The 19,186-nt window shown below is 52.1% G+C and overlaps 4 protein-coding genes across 4 annotated transcripts; 1 reads left to right on the forward strand and 3 right to left on the reverse strand.

Moving 5' to 3' along the window:
- Nucleotides 1-981: 981 nt before the first annotated feature.
- On the forward strand, nucleotides 982-6,389 carry PENARI_c002G07462 (putative Rho guanyl nucleotide exchange factor; the record flags this gene model as incomplete). Its single annotated transcript, XM_022627644.1, has 2 exons — nucleotides 982-5,589; nucleotides 5,646-6,389. The coding sequence occupies 2 exons, from the start codon at nucleotides 982-984 to the stop codon at nucleotides 6,387-6,389; spliced, it is 5,352 nt and encodes a 1,783-aa protein (XP_022492954.1).
- Nucleotides 6,390-7,234: 845 nt separating this feature from the next.
- Nucleotides 7,235-10,774, reverse strand: PENARI_c002G10940 (GTPase-activating protein; the record flags this gene model as incomplete). Its single annotated transcript, XM_022627884.1, has 3 exons — nucleotides 7,235-9,515; nucleotides 9,562-9,913; nucleotides 10,021-10,774. The coding sequence occupies 3 exons, from the start codon at nucleotides 10,772-10,774 to the stop codon at nucleotides 7,235-7,237; spliced, it is 3,387 nt and encodes a 1,128-aa protein (XP_022492829.1).
- Nucleotides 10,775-11,419: 645 nt separating this feature from the next.
- Nucleotides 11,420-12,694, reverse strand: PENARI_c002G07713 (uncharacterized protein; the record flags this gene model as incomplete). The annotated part of the gene is made up of 2 exons (XM_022627671.1): nucleotides 11,420-12,406; nucleotides 12,473-12,694. 2 exons carry the CDS (start codon nucleotides 12,692-12,694, stop codon nucleotides 11,420-11,422), a joined length of 1,209 nt encoding a protein of 402 aa, XP_022492925.1.
- Nucleotides 12,695-14,373: 1,679 nt separating this feature from the next.
- PENARI_c002G12178 (uncharacterized protein) lies at nucleotides 14,374-17,298 on the reverse strand (the record flags this gene model as incomplete). Its single annotated transcript, XM_022627977.1, has 1 exon — nucleotides 14,374-17,298. The coding sequence occupies one exon, from the start codon at nucleotides 17,296-17,298 to the stop codon at nucleotides 14,374-14,376; it is 2,925 nt and encodes a 974-aa protein (XP_022492868.1).
- Nucleotides 17,299-19,186: the final 1,888 nt, after the last annotated feature.

Here is a 19,186-nt window from a genome sequence, read left to right on the forward strand (position 1 = left end):
ATTATACCTTAGCCATCGGCTTGAATGTTATACAAAGAAGAGCCACCTTCTCTTGCTGTAAGGTCTTGGGAACGCCCTAGGGCTTAGTGTCGCCTAATTTGCTGAAAGTACTCGAGGAAGTCGAGTTTGCCAGGACACGTGGAGTCGGAAAATTAAACAATAATGCCTTTGCAGTCTCGAATTCAAAGAGTTATATTTGGCCTATAATACACAATGTGCACCCTGTAAAGTTTAGTGGGGCGCGGCTCAGCCTCCCTTTCAGCCTTGCGACTTCGTAGCAGGGTTCTTCCACAGTCTATGTCCAGGATATGTGTAACTAAGTACCCAAGAAAGACATCTGGATGCGCTCTCGAAAAGGTTTTTATGGTATCAAAAATATCTAACATCTCCAAAGTCGGGCGATGTAGTAACCTGGACCCCTATTTCCCTCCGGGGAATAAATACCAATCAATAATAATAGTGACCGTAGTAACGGCAGTAACGGCACAGCTAGACAGATTTACAATGACATATGTATATATGGACGTTAATAGTTAAATCTTGGAGCTTCAGACACGTCAAAAGTCGCATATTGTCAGCGTCGTTCAAGGAGGTAGTGGTACATCCCGTTGGCGGTGGGGAACAACTGGCACGCAAGTCCCTGGTACCTCGACTAGCGTGGGCATAGCTGAGCCCCCAACTCAACATCACCTCCACCACCCACCCTCCACACTCGTGCTGGACTTGGCTTCTTATACTCCAGACTACGCTTCACGGTTTACTACCGTGTGGGGATGCCTAGAGCCAGCTCCCCGGCTTGTCACCTGCCCGCGTGGTCCCCCTCATTCGAATCAGTTACCCTCCCAGTCGCTCGTTTCTCCAGTTGCTCGCCCTAAGGTCGCCTGAGCCACACGAATCCCGCAATAGAGCCCCTCGCGCAACTGTGGGCGTGTCAAATTCAGTCTAGTCAACATCGGGTCGGTCTCTCGCCCCTCCGAAGCCATGGCACAATATCCGAATGGACAGCAGGCATACTATGGCCAATCCGCGAATGCCCAGGTGCCCGCCCAACCGGTAGCAAGCCGCTACGAGAGCTACTCGTCTCAGCAAAACCCCGCGCCGAATCAACATTTGCCTCGAAGGATGCCAAGTTACAATGCCGGGGATGATTCGGGGTTCTTCAACTCGGCCCAAGCCCAGAATGCACGAGTGGCCGAAGGAAACGCACAGTATTCGGCACAAAGCGGCTACAACGCCCCGCAGGGTGTCTTTGACGACGACAGGGACTCCAGATATTCGCGCACTTCATCAGATGCCATGTCGCGCATGTCTCCCAGTCGCGCGTCTTCGCAAACCTCCACCATGTCTTACCAATACCAGTACTCCGGAACGTCAACGAACCAGCCAGCTTATAACCCCCAGCAATACGGCCTCCCACACGCACAATCCCAACCAGTCCTCGCTTACAACCCCCTGAGCTACAACGGCTCAAACAATGTCTCCTATGCGACTCCGGCTTCAGGTCATCAACCGTATAACCCTGCGGCATATCAGTCTGCCAACCTCTCAGGCCTGAGCTCTCCGGTTCTACCAAGAAGGCAGAGCATAGCTTCACATTACGGACAGACACCACCGACCCCACAATCCTACGGCTTTCCCTCGCAACAACCACCGCTGCCACCGCCAAGGGGGCCTGATCACCCGTATGGAGGACGTCCGTCTCCATATCAAGCCATGTCACCTATCCCTTCGCCTTCGTATGTGCCATCGAACTCGCCAGGCACAATGACTATGCCCCCACCATTATCGCGACCTTACTATGGCACACAAGGATCCGCGTATGATTCACAATCTCCCCAATATAACCCATCGAATACCGGCGCCTCTTTCGATGATCTGCCTCCGGAGCCACCGGTTCATCAGAGCCAAGGAAATGGTCTGTACGGTAAACGGCCGAGTGTGTCTCATGCTGGGGCAGGGCGGGCCCTGCCAGACCCTCCGATGCAGCCAGATTTGCCTCAAATACCACCGAGACGAACCGACACCTTGACTCGACACCCTCAATCACGACCTCTCCCTGGGCCGCCAGTTGACGCAGAAACTGAAACAGATGACAACCGCTTACCTTCAGATCCACCTGTGGCATATGAAGATTTGATGAAAGAGGTTGAAGCGGCAGTGGACCCCCAGAATTTTGCCCGGCGTCACAGTTCACGAGCATCCCACCAAAGCGCCGGTTCGCGCCTTCGCTTGTCGCCCGATGAGCAACATACGCACACCAATGGAAACATGGACACAGGCACAGGGAACTATGTCAATTACGACGCCTACAGTGACGAAAGTGATGCTGAGGCTGCAGCTGGACTAGCTATGATGCAAATGGCAGACGAAGAAGATAGGGCACGTGAGGAGCGTGGCCGTGAGCGTCTAGAAGAGCGGATGCGACGCGAGACTAATGCCTCAGTTCTCAGCTCTCGTGGCTCCAACATTTCTCCGAGAGGCCCTTCACCACATTCCGATCCCAACCAAGACCAGGAATTCAGCGGTCATGACCTTGCATTGTATGAGGGAGGTTATTCTGGGAACTTGCACTACGGCGAAGAGCCTGCTTACACTGCTGAGGAGTACTCGGATCCCGCCGATAGATTCACAGGCACATCTGGTTCATTCAGAAGCTCCAATGTGTCCCCTGATGAGCGTGGGGAATATTATGATGAATACGAACATCCCCCTATCGCATATGAGTATGCCAACCGCCTCCATCATCTGCCTCCCAACCCCGACGCCAGGGTGGATGCGGGTGGTACGGGTGGACTATCGGCACCCGACGCCTATGGTCGTCGGATGAGTTTTGACTATGGCGATGAGGGAGAATCACCATATGACCAGTCTCAATCTGCATATCAATCCGATGATGAAAGTCCCCACCGAGCCGCCCATGAAGATCTCTTTTTCCACCCTGGAATGCGTCCACTTCCACCTGCGCCTGTTGAACCGGCTGGCAATGTTGATCTCGTCTCACATCTGATGCCTGCCGGTACTTACAATCACCATGAACAAGAAGAATTGAATAGCTATGCCCAGTATAACAACGACGCTTCCTTGCCAGCTTCTGCAGACTCATATGACGATGCTCTGCTCAGCCCATCCCAAGTCCCGCGGTCGTCATCTTTGTCGACTCCTATTGGACCTCGTTCCGATCCGCCCATCAGGTCGAAAACCGATGCGGATCGGGTTAGGTACAGGCAGCAGCAGCACGAGCTCATGTTGCAACTCCGACAGAAGGAACTCCCTCATATAGATCCGGCTGAAGCGGCGGCTGCCGCCGTCACATTGGATTTGCCAAGCATCCCGGCTGGTCGCCGCAAGAGATTCCACCCTGCCAAGCTGTCCTCGGAGCAATTCAAGAAGTGTAGCGAGCCTTGGGCTTTGAGCTCCATTCTGTCCTGGATTCGCGACCTGAGCGAGGATGAAACTGATCTCAAGGAGCAAGCAATTGCCGACGCTATTGTGGCATTGTTCACTCACAAGGTGCCCACAATGAACATCGCTGATGCCGAAACATTAGCTGCTCGTGTTGTCAGCGGTATGCTCGAAGGAGGCGCGCTGGTCAAGGAAGAGGAATGGGTCAAGTTCGGCTCTGGTGGCCTTTCGGGTGTCCTGTTCCAAATCACTGGTACCGGATGTTACTCTGCCAAGCTTCATTTGCAGGAGATGCACATCGAGGATACCGATAGCTTTGGTCGATGCTACTCGCATCATTGTATGCGAACGCTGAAGAAGGTCAACCTCAAAGCGCAGATGATGGCACCTCAAAAGAAGGCCGAGGACTGGGTGACCTTCTACAAGGTACCTAAAGAGGTATGGGAGTCTCATCCCAGGAAAGAGGTTGATCGGCAGAACAACTTGCACGAGATTGTCACCACAGAAGACTCCTACATTGGGCAACTGGATGTCCTGCGAGAACTCTATCGTGACCAATTGGCTGGCATGAACCCATCAATCATCCCGACGAAACGACTTCCCAAGTTCCTGTTGGATGTCTTTGGCAAGGTTGATGCAGTGAAAAAGGTCAACGAGGACTTCCTACTGGCACAGCTCAAGTACCGTCAAAAGGAGCAGGGTCCCTTCATTACTGGGTTCAGTGACATTTTCAGAGAGTGGATTCGCAAGGCGAAGACCGTTTACATTGACTATGCCGCGACCTTCCCCACTGCTAATTACCTTGTGCGTAAAGAGGCCGAACGCAACCCGCACTTCAAACAGTTCTTGAACCAGGTGCGAGAACACAAACTATCGAACCGACTCAGTTGGGACACCTTCCTTAAGGCTCCAATCACCCGAATTCAACGTTATACGCTTCTTTTGGCCACTGTCCACAAGAACATGGTGAAGGATTCCGAAGAAAAGACCAATGTCGCCCAAGCCATCGAAGAGATTAAGATTGTTGCTTTGGAGTGTGATAACAAAGTGGGAGAGATGAACAAGAAGGCCAACTTGATGGAACTAGCAGCCAAACTACAATTGCGGCCTGACATGAAGAAGGAAGTCGAGCTCAATCTTGAACACCTAGGCCGACAGATCATCCATCGGGGCGATCTTCAACGTCCCGGAACCCGCACAAGGTTCCTTGTGGAGACACATGCCATTCTATTCGACCATTACCTTGTTTTGGCTAAGACATTCACAATGCGAGACCGAGCAGTCAAGTACGAGCGATACGACGTATCAAAACTGCCTATTCCAATGGATCTTTTGGGTCTCGAAAGCACCAACGACGACCCAGTTGTCAAATCTTCCGTTCGTGGTGTTTCAACTGTCACGCCCTCTCAAAGCGTTGTCAGCCCCCTAACACATACTGGACCTGCATCTGCAGGAAACACAGTCGTCGACAACTCAAGGGATGACAAGATCCTCTACCCCTTCAAGATCAAGCACCTCGGCAAAGAAGGAACCTATACACTCTATGCCTACTCCGCCCAGAACCGCATGGAATGGTGCCAGAAGATCATCGAGGCTAAGACAAAACATGCGGCAGCTCTATTTTCACAAAATGCAGAGCCATTCAGACTTCGTGTACTTGCAGATACTGCATTCGCATATTCAGACCAGTCACCGGGCTCTAAAAGCGTCACTATCACCGGCACGCCGTTGCATCGTGCGATCAAGGAAGTCGAGAAGCAATACGAAGGTTCTGGACCCAGGCCAACCCCCGTATGCAGGACTTCCGTCACCTGTGCAACAGTATTCCAACAGCCTCCCGGTCGAATCATGTGTGCAATTGGTACGGAATACGGTGTCTATATGTCTGAGCTGAACAACCCCCGCGGGTGGTACAGAGCTATCCCCATCATGCGGGTCACGCAAGTTGCCGTCTTCGAGGAGTTCAATCTTCTACTGCTCATTGCGGATCGTTCTTTGATTGCCTATCATCTTGACGTGGTTTGCCCTGCCAGTGGGTCTACCTCGCAGTCGTCTCAGGATTCCGCTCGACGAGCCCCGCAGAAACTGTCTGGAAACCGTGAAGTCGGCTTCTTTGCAGCTGGTCGTCTGAAGGATCGGTACTTGGTGCTATACAAGAAGCGAGATGGACTGTCGTCCACATTCAAGGTATGCATCGTTGAAGACCTGTATTAATGAATTCAGAACTGACACTCTTTCTCAAGGTCCTCGAACCCGTCCTGCAGAAATCAGCAACAAACAAAAGCCGCCTTTTCACATCACGTCGCTCACAAACGGAATTTTTCCGTGAGTACGACGAGTTCTACATCCCCGCCGAGACCTACAGAATCAACATGTTTCACTCCTCGCTGGCCATCTCCACCCAGAAGGGCATCGAGGTCCTCACCCTCGACAAGAAACATTCATGGTCTGTACCAGACTTCCGCACCAATGAAGTTTCAGATGCACAGGACACCCTCCACAGTATTGCCAATCGCATCAGAGACCTCAAGCCACTCGGCATGTTCCGCCTCAGCGACAGCGAGTTCCTGGTTGCTTACCAAGAGTGCGCCGTATATGTCAACAAACACGGCGACGTCTCTCGCAGCGTGGTCATGGAGTTCGTCGGCTGCGCACACACTGCCTGTCTCTATGGACGTTTCTTGATTCTCTTCAATGATGACTTCGTTGAAGTCCGCAACGCGATGAATGGTCGCTTGCGCCAGGTCATCCCCGGTCACAACGTTGTCTGCCTTGATGATGGTAGCAAAATGCCCGGCTCGCTTGACGGAAATGCGCAGGCAAGCAGTGGTGGCTCTATGAGAATGGGTAGCGGTTTCTCGGGTGCTACTAATGGTGTCTCCTCAGGCTCTGTCGGTAACACGGTGAAGATCTGCATGCAGCACCCAGAGTACGAGCGGAGCCAGCTTGTCTTGGAGTTGGTTGAGAACGAGGGACAAAAAGACTAAGTCTGAGCCCAGACAGTTGGTTATACTTCCTTTCTTTTGCATACGTTGGTCACTTCATGGCCACTTTTGATCTTGATATTTACCTCGATTTTTTTAATCTTCTTGGGTTGCATCTGTATCTTGCCCCCTGTTACTTTTCTCACCACCGAGCGAGCTAGTTGGCTCCCTCGCCTTTCTATTTCTGGGCCTTTATGTTCTCAATGGTGGGTTCCCCATGCACGAGCCTCACTTCTCACACTCCCCTGCTTGTTTTATACCCTTTTTTCCCTCTTTTGCTCTTCATCATCACCTCATACCCTTCTGTTTCTACATTTTGAAGCTCGGTGATGACCGATTGCATCCATTCCCCCGAGCCTTGCTCCTAGTTGGACATGCTCATTTTTTGATGATAATGTACATAGAGCACGTCGTTGCATCTCATGATTTGACGATTCGCTGAATTCAAGTACTTCTCATGTCACAGTTGTCTTTGATCTTTACGAATCTTCTAGTCTGTTATAGGAAATATGTCTTAATTTCTTTACTGCGTTCCCTAATATCTCTTGATAGTTTATCTAGGAAATTGGGCATGAGAGTTTGCTACATAAAGGGGAATTTTTTCGAATCCACAAGTCCAAAACAGGTTCTTCTTTCTGAGAGAGATAAGATATCTAAAAAGGCTGTGGGCTCAGCCCATGCAAAACAGTCGCAAAGACACGCATCCAAACCAAGTATTGTATTGTAGTACAGTATTGCATGGAAAAAGCCGATCCAACAGACCAAGGGTTACACAGAAAGAAATGCGGAGATGGAAACCAGCCAAACCATACAGGTCAAAGGGAGACAAGAGACAGTATGTAGGAAGATCACGACTCGAACTCGACGATCTTGCTAATGACCTCGCCATCATGGTCAGTAGGCGAACCATGGCTCTTGGAACTAGCAGCACTGTCGGAGGCCTTGCTGGGCCCAGAGTCTGTGTCTTGCTTCCCGTCCAGAAGGGATGTACTCTCATCCTTACCGCGGACGCTAAGAACCTCAGCTCCTTCAAGGAGATCACGGTCAGCATCGCGGACGACGCTGCGGCGTTCAGTGTCTGCGCCATATGCGCCCGCGCCCCAGCTGGAGATTCCGCCAGCCATGACAGCGGCGCTATTCTCACGGCGTGGGTAGTCCTCATCATCCTCTTCATCGTCTTCTTCCTCGCGGCCGAGGGCGTTCCGCTCCAGTTCGCGCTGGGCGTCGTCCATTCTCTTTTTGACTTCGGCTGCCATGCGGATTCCGTCTGTGACGATGTTGTCCAGTACGCCACGGAGGCCTTTGCCTGGAGGCACGATGCCACCTGAGGCGCCAGCCACTGGGGCCGCCGAGGAGCCGGCGAGTCCGGAGGAACGGATGCTGCCGAGGTTGGAGAAGGTAGTGAGGTTGGAGGAGAGCGAGGAAGAGGCGGCAAGAGCGGCTGGGTGGGGATGGTCAGAGAGGTGGAAGGATTGAGGGAAGTAGGATTCGAAGAATTTCTCTAGGAGCTCGTCGGCGAGGACGACCATTCGGAAAGTGGGGAGTGTGATGTGCAGAGGATTGTTGGGGTCGAGAGCTGGGTTGGCAGACTCGGATGCTGAGCGGTTATGGTCGTGACTGTTTGACTCGGCGGTGCTGGACTGTGCTGATTGGAGTGTTGCGTCTGGTGCTGGAGACTTGTTGGACTTGGAGTCTCCATCATCAATATCAATGAGATCCTCTCCTTCGTCATCGTCATCGTCGCCGATAGCGAATGAGTCTAGCTTCTCCGTTGCTTCTTCTGTGGCATCTTGTTGGGCACCCTTTTGGTTCTCAGGGTGGCTGGGATCGGCATATTCGAAGCAGCGACGGATGAATGCACTGACACTACCAAGGAACTTCTCGTCGGTAGTGAGCGAATTCTCGGCAAGTTCGCGATCTCTGGGCGTATTCAGGTCCTCCACAGATTGAGTTGCAGTAATAGTGCCCTCAAATCCTCGTCGAGAAAGGAACAAAAGCGCCTCGGATATTTTGAGTATCCCTTCACGATCGACTTGGCCATTGCCATCGTCATCGTATAAGTCGAAGAAGTAGTTGATGTTGTTCATAATGTCAGGTGATCCCTTGAGACGCGCTAGACCATTCACGACATTCTGGAGGTTCAACCCTTCTTCAGGATCAGTGGCCCACTTGCGATAGAGTCGTTGCATGAACTCATGGTCAGCTGGCTGTTGGCGGTTCGCCCACAGTGCTGACTTTCCTGACGAAGATGCATTCCTCGATGGCCCAGGGGAATCAGCCACCGCCCACTTAGAGGTAGCAGCCAAAAACTCCCGGAAAGCATCATAGTCCATATGTGTAGGGCTGGGTCCAAGGCCTACACGGCCGATTTGTGTATCCGTAGGAGGGGCGAGCATGGAGAGGCGTTCGGATTTCTTCCTCTCTTGCCGCCTGCGTTCCTCCTCAATAACTCTCTGGTGTTGTTCCCATTGATACAGAGTTTCGTAGAAGCGGTCGTAGATTGTGCCGAGGTCATCTATGCTCAGGCGCTTGCTCTCTGGACCAAGATTGCGGATAGAAGTCCGCTTGGCAAAGGTCTCGATGTTCTCCAACACAGCACCCTTATGCTTTTCACGCGTTTCAGTGATGGTACTGTGAGTGATGCCTGAGAATTCCTTGAAAGCAACCACCATCAATTCCTGAAATCGGGTAATGGCCCGGAGCTTGGGGTTCTCTGATCTCGGGTGGGCAGACTCATCCAAACGTGAGAAGTATGATTTCAAGACAGAAATGAAAGAACCATCATCCTGAGTCTCCAAAAGCTCTTCGCCGTTGACCCGAAGAATGGCAAGACCAACCTGGAAGAGAACTTTCGGTCCTTCCAGGAAGAAAACATCCAAGACGCGGAAAGCAAAGACAAGAGGCATAGAATTGATATAGAGAGAAAGGAACCAGGGCAATGAGACCACAGAGAGTTGGACGTCAGACTTGGTCAGGTGCTCCCAGAGAACCGGCATTGTTTTCTCAACCAATGACTCGAACACCTTTTGATCCAGCAGTGTGCCGTACATGGTTGTTGAGTAATAACCGGGGAGGAGACGATCACATAAGACAGAGAGAAGGAAGAATGCCTGAGCCTCTGACATATAGCTGTTCAAGTTAGCGCTCACTCTCGGACTTGAGGATCCGAACGTACATTAACAGTGCAGCAACCACAATATTCATGGCCTGACAATACCCAATTTCTGCATTGGTCCAACTGTACGCAGTGAGAACTCGTCGTAAGCGGCCAATACCCTCTTCACTCTGGAAGCCAGGATATTCTGGCAGACTGCGGTTCAGGTCTTTCTCGATTTCGTCGATAGCAAGGGAGTCTTGCCCCTCAAACTTGGCCAATGTCTCCTGATATAATTTGGGAGACCGCAGACGAAGGAAGAGAGAGCCAGATGTAAGCTCCCAGATTTCACCGCGCAAGCGATTCGGTAAACCGACTCTAATGAGCTTGTGGAAGGTTGGTTGGCGAACCAGCGTAGCATTGCGGCCATTTTCTATAGATAATTAGTGACAGGTCCGTACACCAAGCCAAAAAGATAGATGTCCTTACCTCTGAAATATTCGCCCCAAAGTCTCATCTTGCTGCGATCACGTAACTTACGTGCATCGCCAGGATAGCGGAAAATCAAGCCCAGTCCCGCATCTGGGGGTTGACGGGCGTCGGCGTCAGCACCATCCTGGCCCTTTCCCTTTGCACCTGACAGCAAGTATTCCGAGTAGCAATCGTTGACGACAGTCCGAAGGCTTTCAACCTCTTTCATTCCTTCCCGCAGACCTTTCTTCAATGTGTCACAGAATCGTTCGCAAGCCTGTCTGCTACCGACAAGCTGCAAGATGAGTCGCTGAGGCGCGAAGTTGGTTTCTTGCTGCTTGTTGAGCAGACCATTCCAGGTTGTGAGCGCCAGGGAGAAGACATGGCTGGCGCTATGGAGACGCTCGACTCGTCGGATACACGATAGAGGAAGGATGAAACCATTGCCCGACGGACCAGTTCCATGAGTCTGGCCGGTCCACGTGGTTGAAGCACTTGTCGTAGCAGAGGAAACAAAGCTTGTCGGCTGGGTGGAAAAGCAGATAAACCGCTCACTCAGATGAAGGCGCCCGTTGTATCTATTTCCGGCCCGGTCAGCCTTGCGTGACCCATCGCCTTGGTTCGCCGATGAGTTCGGAAGCGGCAGAACGAGATCAGCAGTAATCTCTTGCAGTGGGTTCTGGGAATCAGGGAGGCGGAATTGTTGGCGGAACAGCGAGGCCTTCGAGGGATTATGGTCGGCCGTGGATAGGACGGGAATGTTGAAGTTGGCGGGATCAATCAGGCTCTGCGCCTTCTGAACGAAGGATGTCCACTGTAACATTGTGAAAAATAAAAGAGGGGACTTGGATCAGATTGTGGAGCTGGTATCCGATGATGTTGGGGTCGGAGCTACAGCTAGGCACTGTGAAGTAGATCCGGGCTAGGAATATGAAAGAAAGCCCATGCGTGGTTGTAATTGAAGCTTCAGGAGCATTGTACAAGACAAGTTATCCTTCACCGAGGGCTGAGCCTGCAAAACAAGAGGGCCAGGACGGGTGATGTTGTTGGATCGACAAGAGGGGGAGGCCGTGATGACGACTTCACGTGACCAGCCCTATAAACAGCTTGGCATCTTCAGAATAATGCGTTGATAGTCCCGAGAACTATACAAATTGAAGCTCTGGAGAGTCTGATTGTCTATCAGTAGATCTAAATGCTACAGTGGAGGGCTACTGGTTGCAGAGAGAGTATTTGAACACAAACAGTTGATTGATAAGGTGATACAAGGAAAATGGCTGTACAAGCTTGATATAACAATAGTAAATCAAAACAAAAGGTCATATTGCTGACCGGCACAAGAAATGGAAAAAGCGCCCAGTTATGGGCAGTGATCTCGAAAAGAATAATTCAAACCCGTCCAGACGGGTGTTGGCCCTTGTTCAGGAGAGCAACCCCTAGTCACAGAACACCACTTGAAAAAGTGCGTTTAGTTCTTGTCGAGGGATGCTCGGGTCTCAGATGGTTCCGTGTATTCAGGAAGTATCTCTTCGGAGTGGCGGGATTCGGCCATGAGGCCCTGCTTTTCGCATGCTTCGCCTTGCTCCCAAGCAGCCTTGTGCTCGGGTGATTTGGTACCACGGTACCGTTGCCAGAGGAAGACCACAGCTTGACCGACCAGCATACCGACAGCGCTGGCGGTCAATCCAGCCAGGACGCCGAGGACAGCAGGAACAACGATGAAGTGGACAACGCGCGAGAATGTGCGGGCGAAGGCACCATGGTGAGGACGGCGGTGGTGGTGGTGATCAGGACGAGGCGGGCGGCCAGCATCAGAGCCAAAGCCGTGGCTATGGCCGTGGGGTCCGCCTGGACCAAACTCTTCGGGTTGGAAGTCTTCTTTGCCGAAAGGTGGCGGAGGGAAGGGCATACCGTCAAGGCCTTCTTCGTGGTGGCCGTGGGGACCATGGGGGTCCGGGTGTCCCATCATCTTGGGCTTGTGCTTGCCGTGGCAGCCTTTGCGACCAGCCTTGGCCATGCCCATAACACGGGTTTTGGCACCATCCAACAATCGACGAATGCGGGTAATCAGAAGATCTTGCAGGCACTTGGCTTTGCCATGGCACTCCTTCCAGGAGATGCGGTCGGAGGCGGGTGTAGTCTTCTCGATCTCCGTCTTGGCGATGAATAGCTCGCCGTTGGGGTCTTGGAGAACGGTGATCGCCACAGTATCGACTGGAACGGGGTGGGTCTCCAGGTCGAGAACGGTAAAACGGATATCCAGTAGTTCGTAGCCGGGCTCATCAGATGGAGCGGCCATCGGCATGACCTCCAGAGCATAGCCAACAGGCATGGGCTCGGAGTCTTCGCCCTCATCGCTTTGTTGGATGGCTTGAATGGGGCTGGGAGGAGTAGGAGGGAAGATTTGGCGGCCGTTGGCAAGCAGGCGGTTGTCTTCAACCGAGAAATCCAACATCTATTGAGTTGAGTTAGTTTCCTTGAACGTTGGGATGAATGGATGAGACCATCTGGGCAAACTTACCAGGTGTGATGATTTATCCTCAGTCCAGCTGACAGTGCCTTCCTTGGTTTCACGGAAAGGGCACTCGGTGCAAGGCAAATCAACAACCGCATGATGGACATCCTCCAGGAGCATTGGGTGGACATTCACGAATCCATCCTCGACGGATTCCATCTCGGGGACCACCAGTACAGCGCTGGCGCCTATAGCGGCAGCGCCCAGCAGAACAGAGCGGACAAACATGGTGAAAGCTTCTCAAAATGGATGTCTGAAGCAAGCTGTAAGATGAGGGAGCAAAAAGATGATAGTTATCTTGAGGGGCGAGGAGATAAGTCTAGTCTCCTTTCGGCAAGCAGTGGAGAAGGTGACGCCAGCTTCTGCGTGGCGCGTGTTCCCATTGGGCGGTGAACACACTTGCTGACTGGACACTGGCGCCATCAAATAGAGTCCGCGCAACCCTCGATAAAAATAGTCCCCAGCTTGTATACCCTGGCAAATATATGCATACAGAAACATGATGGTGTGTACCATATCCAGGTACATCGACATCCAGATATACAGGCCGGTCAGAGAACAACAGCGACAGCGTATATCATCCCTGGAGGAGAAAAACTCGAAATCCAAAGTTCTGAGGGTCAGATCAAAACAAAGGTTTGTTATCAGCCCAAGCAGCGCTGTCTCGATGATGAGAGAAAACAACAGGCTTGGTACGATTGGTGGGGGGAGACAACAAATGTTGATGCAGAAGTGCTTTCGAAAAAGCAAGCTTGGGATGCCGGCATCAAATACATGCAAGTCACAGGAGGCAAGTGACAGCGTATATCGTACCCAGGTACACCGACATCCAGGTAAAATGGCATCAAATTGCCAGTCACAGACAACGACAGGGCGTGTATATTGTATGCACCTAGCCAGGGATCAAATGCCAGTCAGACAGCGAGTGGCGGCGTATATCATGCCAGGGAACTGAAACATCAAAGTATTCAGGGGTCGAATATATGCAAGTCACAGACAACAACAACAGTGACGATGTATATCAGTCCCCGAGAGGACCTGGGCAGGGATCAAATCACCGATCACAGACAGCCATGGTGTCACGGCGTATATCATACCCAGGACAAATGCATCGTACCCAGGAACTTCAGGCATCCAGGTACAGCCGCATCAAATATAGGCAAGTCACAGAATCACGACAGTGACAGCGTATATAATACCCAGGAATATGGGACATCCAGGTATAAAGGCATCCAGGTATACGTTCAACAGAACTATATATACCGACGAAAAAAATCAAACAGCACCCCGTAGGGTGAGCGAACAGACACACGAACAAAAAAACGAACAAGACACGGACAGGTACACAGGCATGGACTCAAAACACAAAACACACAAGTCCCCTGACAGGAAACTTGCTTTCGTGTTTTGTGTTTTCGAAGGAGGGGGGGGAAGGCCAAGACTCGAAATGGAGCTTGCTCCCCGACATGCCCTCCCGGCTGACTGAACAGAAGTCCCTGTTGCCCGGTTGCGTCTGAAAGGCCTCGTCGCTGTGAGGAATGCACTGCGTGAACAGATGCATTGGTGTTCGTTGGCGCAGCAGCCCGGAGACGAGGGGTGACAATCTCGCTCCACAGCAGGCGCTTTGCCGATGTTGTTATTGGCGCCGTGACCCGGGGACAAGGGGTGATGATCCTGTCACACGCGGGGACTTTGCCGATGTTGTTGTTGTTGGCTCAGCACCGGGCGAGGGGTGACAATCCCGACCCGGGCATGTTGCCGATGTTGAATATCCGATGACAAGTCGAGGACCGGGAGTTATCGCGTTTGCTCGCTTGCCATCTGCCTGAGAAAAGAATCGGGGACCGGGAGTTATAGCGTTTGCCCGTTCTTTCTTGCACCACACCACCACAAGATTCCACCAGTGCTTACCCGAGTGTACCACGGTCATCCTCGAGCCACCTCGTCACCCAGTAGTCAATCTTTTCCAGCCACGGCCATTCGCGAAAACGACTGTAGCGCAAGTGGTCAAGATGACAGATGTACTGCCTCTCGTAGCCCTTCCACTGGATAGAGTACGCAGTGTACTCAATGGCAACCAGGAGGGCAAGGACGAGAAGCAGACGGCTGGGGCAGTGGCGCCTGATCGACCCAAGGAATACGAGCATTGCTCTGGAAACCAGGGGAACGACAGGGGCCAAGGAGAACACCAGGCCTGGGGCCTTGATACGGGTCTCCTGCCAAACGGCCTGCAAGACAGTGAGGATGAATCTCACGAAGATCGGGAACAAAGGGATCAGCACAGCCATTAGGATGATGACGCTCGCCATCGCATACCCGCTGACCTTAACCATCAGGTAATAGGCCATCAACAGGAATTTGAAGAGCAGAGACATCGATTGCCTGATAACCCCGGGGGAAGTGATCTCGGGCGACTCGACTGCGGCGACGATCGGAACAGAAACGGGTGGGGTCGAAACTGGGTGGTGAAGCCCGGAATCAACCGCCTGTGGACCGTTCACACTTTCCGATCGCAGCTGCTCGACTCGAGTGCGCATCTTGACCATCCGAGGGTTATCATGGACATCCCTCAATCCGGACCCAAAGCGTCCTGGAACCACCGCACTGGTTCTGACACTGGGAATCGGATTGACTGACCGGACCTGAGCCGGACGAACTGACTGAGCCTGAGCCGGACGAATCTTCGAGAAGTCCTTAGCATTTTGCTGGGACAACCCATATCGCGCGGCAACAGGGACTTCCAGAGCGCCAGGGTCACGTACAGAGGGTACAGAGTAAGCCTTATACACCGGGTAGGTGCGCGGGCCGGGACCGTGGTTGATTCGAGGACGCGGGCCGCGAGGCCGCTCACTCTCAGCTTCCTTGGTCTTCGCTTGCTGAGCCAAAACTGACGCAATCGGGGCCTGCTCAACAATGGGAGCTGGCGCCACAATTGGATCAGTTGACGCAGCCATTGTGGAGTCAATCTGAGTCGGAGGTGGTGCAAAAATAGCAGACAAACTCACGACTGGCATCGTCCACGATGGCGTTGTCGGGATTGGGGCACGGATGCGGGGCTTCACTGCCTTCACCCAGCGCTTTCTCGCATTGAGGTAACGAGGGCGACTTATGAGGAGGGTCAGTTTGGTCCGCTTCACGTATAGATTCCCATCCCATGACTTTGCTGAGCGATCGTCGGGTTCCCAAAATCCGTACACTTGACGAGTCCGCTTCCTCTCCGGGGCGCTCAGAGCGCTTGCCGCAGGGTCCAACACTCCATTCCATCCTACATTAGGACTTGGGGGAAGGAGGTCAATTGCAGGAGCATCGGTCATTGTGACATCGATAATGGGAACTTCACTCTGTTGGTGGAATTCTGTGGTGGTGGGTGCTTCGGCTAACGGCGCAGCACCGAAATCAGGAATGATGAAGTTGGTTTGTCGCTGTTCCTCATGTTGGAGGGCTCCAGTGATACCGGCAAGTGTCTCTTCAGAAAGCATCCCCACACCGTAGCCTGAGCCTGGGGCCATGTCAAATGGAGCGTTGATGATCTCCGTGTTGGCGTCATGAGTCGCGGTCTGGAACATGGGCTGAGCCATTTCGCTAGTCATGAAGTTGCTTGACGTTGGCTTGGCATTCTCTGGGGCGTCGGGCATGGGGGACTCCTGTAAAGGCACTCCTAGCTCGTAGTCCTCATTGTATGGGACGTTATGGGCTTCACACCAATCGACTCTCTGAAAGCCTTCCTCTGCTGCAAAGAATTGAAGGTCAAGACTATCAAATTCCGAGTCGCAGAACGGGATTGGAGGTTCAGGTGTCTGTGGCTGAATGTTGGTGGCTAGGGTGTCGGTGACTTCGTTATTCGTGATTGCAGGCTGGACCGCGGATGGGGTGTTGGTGATTGTAAAAGGAGCTGCGGAGAGCGTGTTGCTGAGTTTTCTCTTCGTCACTGTAGGCAGTGTGGCGGGAAAGTTCAGATCTTGAATACTGAACCGGGGCGACACATGAGCACGATCGTGATGTTCAGGGAGATTGTCGGTCGAATCTTGGCATCGTGGGTAGGGGTTGGTCATGGTACGCTCAAACCCGTTTATCTTGTCAGACACGACGGACATCATTTCGTTCAGATGTGAGAGTGCCTCTGCCATACGGCCAAAACACGCGGCTTTGCGGCTTTCGGTTGCCTGCATTGCGCCATGCAAATTGGACCAGTCTTCCTTCTCCAGCTTGACCAGTTTCTTATGCTCTAGGAGATCGGTATTGGCATCTTCCAGGTCTCTCTCCAAGTCCAAGATACGGGACTCCATATCAATCATTTGCTGGTGATAGGACTCGCTCCGCTTCTGAGCAAGAACACTTATTCTGGCGTTCTCAGAATTGACTTCGGCGAGGCGAATCTCCAGCAAGGAGATGTGTTGTTCGCGAGCCTCGGTGGTTGCGGATTGTTGAGCAACGTTGGTGCGGAGGCGCTTGGCGTTGCCGGTGGACTCTTCGATGGACTTCTCTTGGAGGTCAATCATAGACTCGGCTTCATTGAGCTGGGCTTGTTGGGTTGCAATCTGTCGCTGTAGCTGGTAGGAATTAGCTTCTGCATTCTTGATTGCTTCCTGTGCCTGAGACACAGCAGCCTGGGTGAGTGCTTGTTGGAGTGTTACCTGATCGCGGTTTTCAGCCTGGCTAGCCGTGGGGACCAATGGGGTCAGGTTCACCACACTCCCGTGCGGAGGAGTGTGGCTTGGGGCTGAGGGAGACGAGTTGAAGGGGGTAGGGGCGTACAGTGCCGGGTCGATCAGGGCCGGGTCGATGGGGATGCCATCGTCGACAACCTGGCGGCGGGGAACACGCTTGCCCATGATTGCGGGAGGAGAGGGGAGGGGGGGAAGGAAGGGTTGAATGGTACAGGATAGAAGGGTTGAATGGTATGGGATAGAAGGGTTGGATGGTATGATGGTAAGAAGCTTGCGAGAATCCTTTTGTCACACGTGGAAGCAATGCAACGCGCGTGGTGGACAAAAAAGCAAGCTTGGGGGCAAAGGTAAACAAATGGGATGAGGAGAAAAGAAAGGAAGAAGAGAAAGTGGGAAAAGGGCGAAGAAATAGGTAGTCCTCGACCACTTTGGGAAGGAACTCAGGACGTGCTGCCTGGTGACTTGATTGGATGAATGGACAGCCTCCTCAATGTCTTTGTTCGACTACCCTATCTATTGTTTAATAAAACAATACTCATTGATCATTAGCCTGTGGACAAAGGCATGAGTCAACGGCCTTTCAGTCAACCTTTGCACTAGGGCTGGTTCTTTTGTGTCTTGACACTCTTATTTTACGTAGCTTGAATAGACAGCACTCGTTCAAGATGCCAATTAAAATGCCTGCATTCGACTGTTGTTCGGCCGTGTATCCTTGTAAGTCCATATCCTCATTATGTTCTATAAGGGTTTGGTCTAATTAATCACAAATGTCTCTCATCGACCGGGGATGTGCAGCTAAGAATAACGTTCGAATAGACTCGAGTGTGGAGGTCGGGTGGATCTGCGGTACCCGTCTTGGCGTGACAGGCGGCATGCCGAGCCGCATACACTCTCCGATCTTTATCTCCGTCTCTACGTCATGGCCTCTTCCACATTTTCGACATGACATTTTCTCCTGTTCTAAAATATCATGGGGATGGAAATAATTGAGCGGATGACAACCGAGGCTACTTGGCTGATCACCATCGAAATCGCCGTCACGACCACCGCCAGTACCAACGAGACAATCGCTAAGCTGCTACTCCCGTTGTGCTAAGCCTTCCATTGCTAATCAAAACGATGATATTATCAAGATTCCGCATTTACCTACTGCATGACATCGCCGACTGGCATGCCGCGAGCCGCGATCCCAATACGAGAGACTTGGAGAACCACACGGGACACAGCAAACTTGCTGGAATTGACGCAAATTCAGCTTACAAGCATGCCTTACGGCAACCTGGAGCGCTTCTCTGGATTGCAAATACAGAAGGCCGTCACTATATCGGCAAGCTGCCGCCGATCGTGAGGGACAAAGAAGATAAAGGAGCGGCATCGAGGGCATTCTGAAGGCATTGTGCAGCAAAAAAAAGACGTCGGGGCAGCCAGAAGAGCAGATATTTCACCTTTTCACGCTTCTTTCATCACGGCTACTCGTGGTTATGAAGTCGAAGGCCCTCACAGCGCTGTGTCCCGCAGGAGCCTAGCCCGTCGAGAAAGCCGTCTTGAAAAGCCATGGTGAAGTCTTCAAGGGTCTGGCCAGTTCACCATTCAAACCGCTCATACACACACACAAGATCCACTAGTATCCAGGTGTGTTTCCTGGTAAATATCTTCCAGCAGACTCAGAAAGCCATGGTGTATACACATATTACGAGAACGAGCCATTCAGCAGGACGTTGCTCGATTCATCTTGATTTCTGACGCATAGATGGTATTGTACATTACTTTAATGAAATTCAAAATACCATGGCAGTATCAAGTTTTCGTGTCCTATTCCAATTCCTATATCCAAGCCAGCTAGCGGCTCTGGAATCACACCTCGTACTCCCGTTAGCCAAGGAATGGTGGACAGAAGGGATCGGAGGCTGAGTAATCGGGACACGGCTTCCTCTGAGCAGACTCTGTGCCTACATCAAGTCGGTAGATATCTAACTACATGAAGTATTGTTGTTGAATTGTATCGATTCATTGCTCTATCAAGTGTTAAGACCCGGATGCCACGATTGTAAGA

Source organism: Penicillium arizonense (genome assembly GCF_001773325.1).
Source record: "Penicillium arizonense strain CBS 141311 chromosome Unknown PENARI_contig002, whole genome shotgun sequence".
NCBI classification, from domain to species: Eukaryota; Fungi; Ascomycota; class Eurotiomycetes; order Eurotiales; family Aspergillaceae; genus Penicillium; species Penicillium arizonense.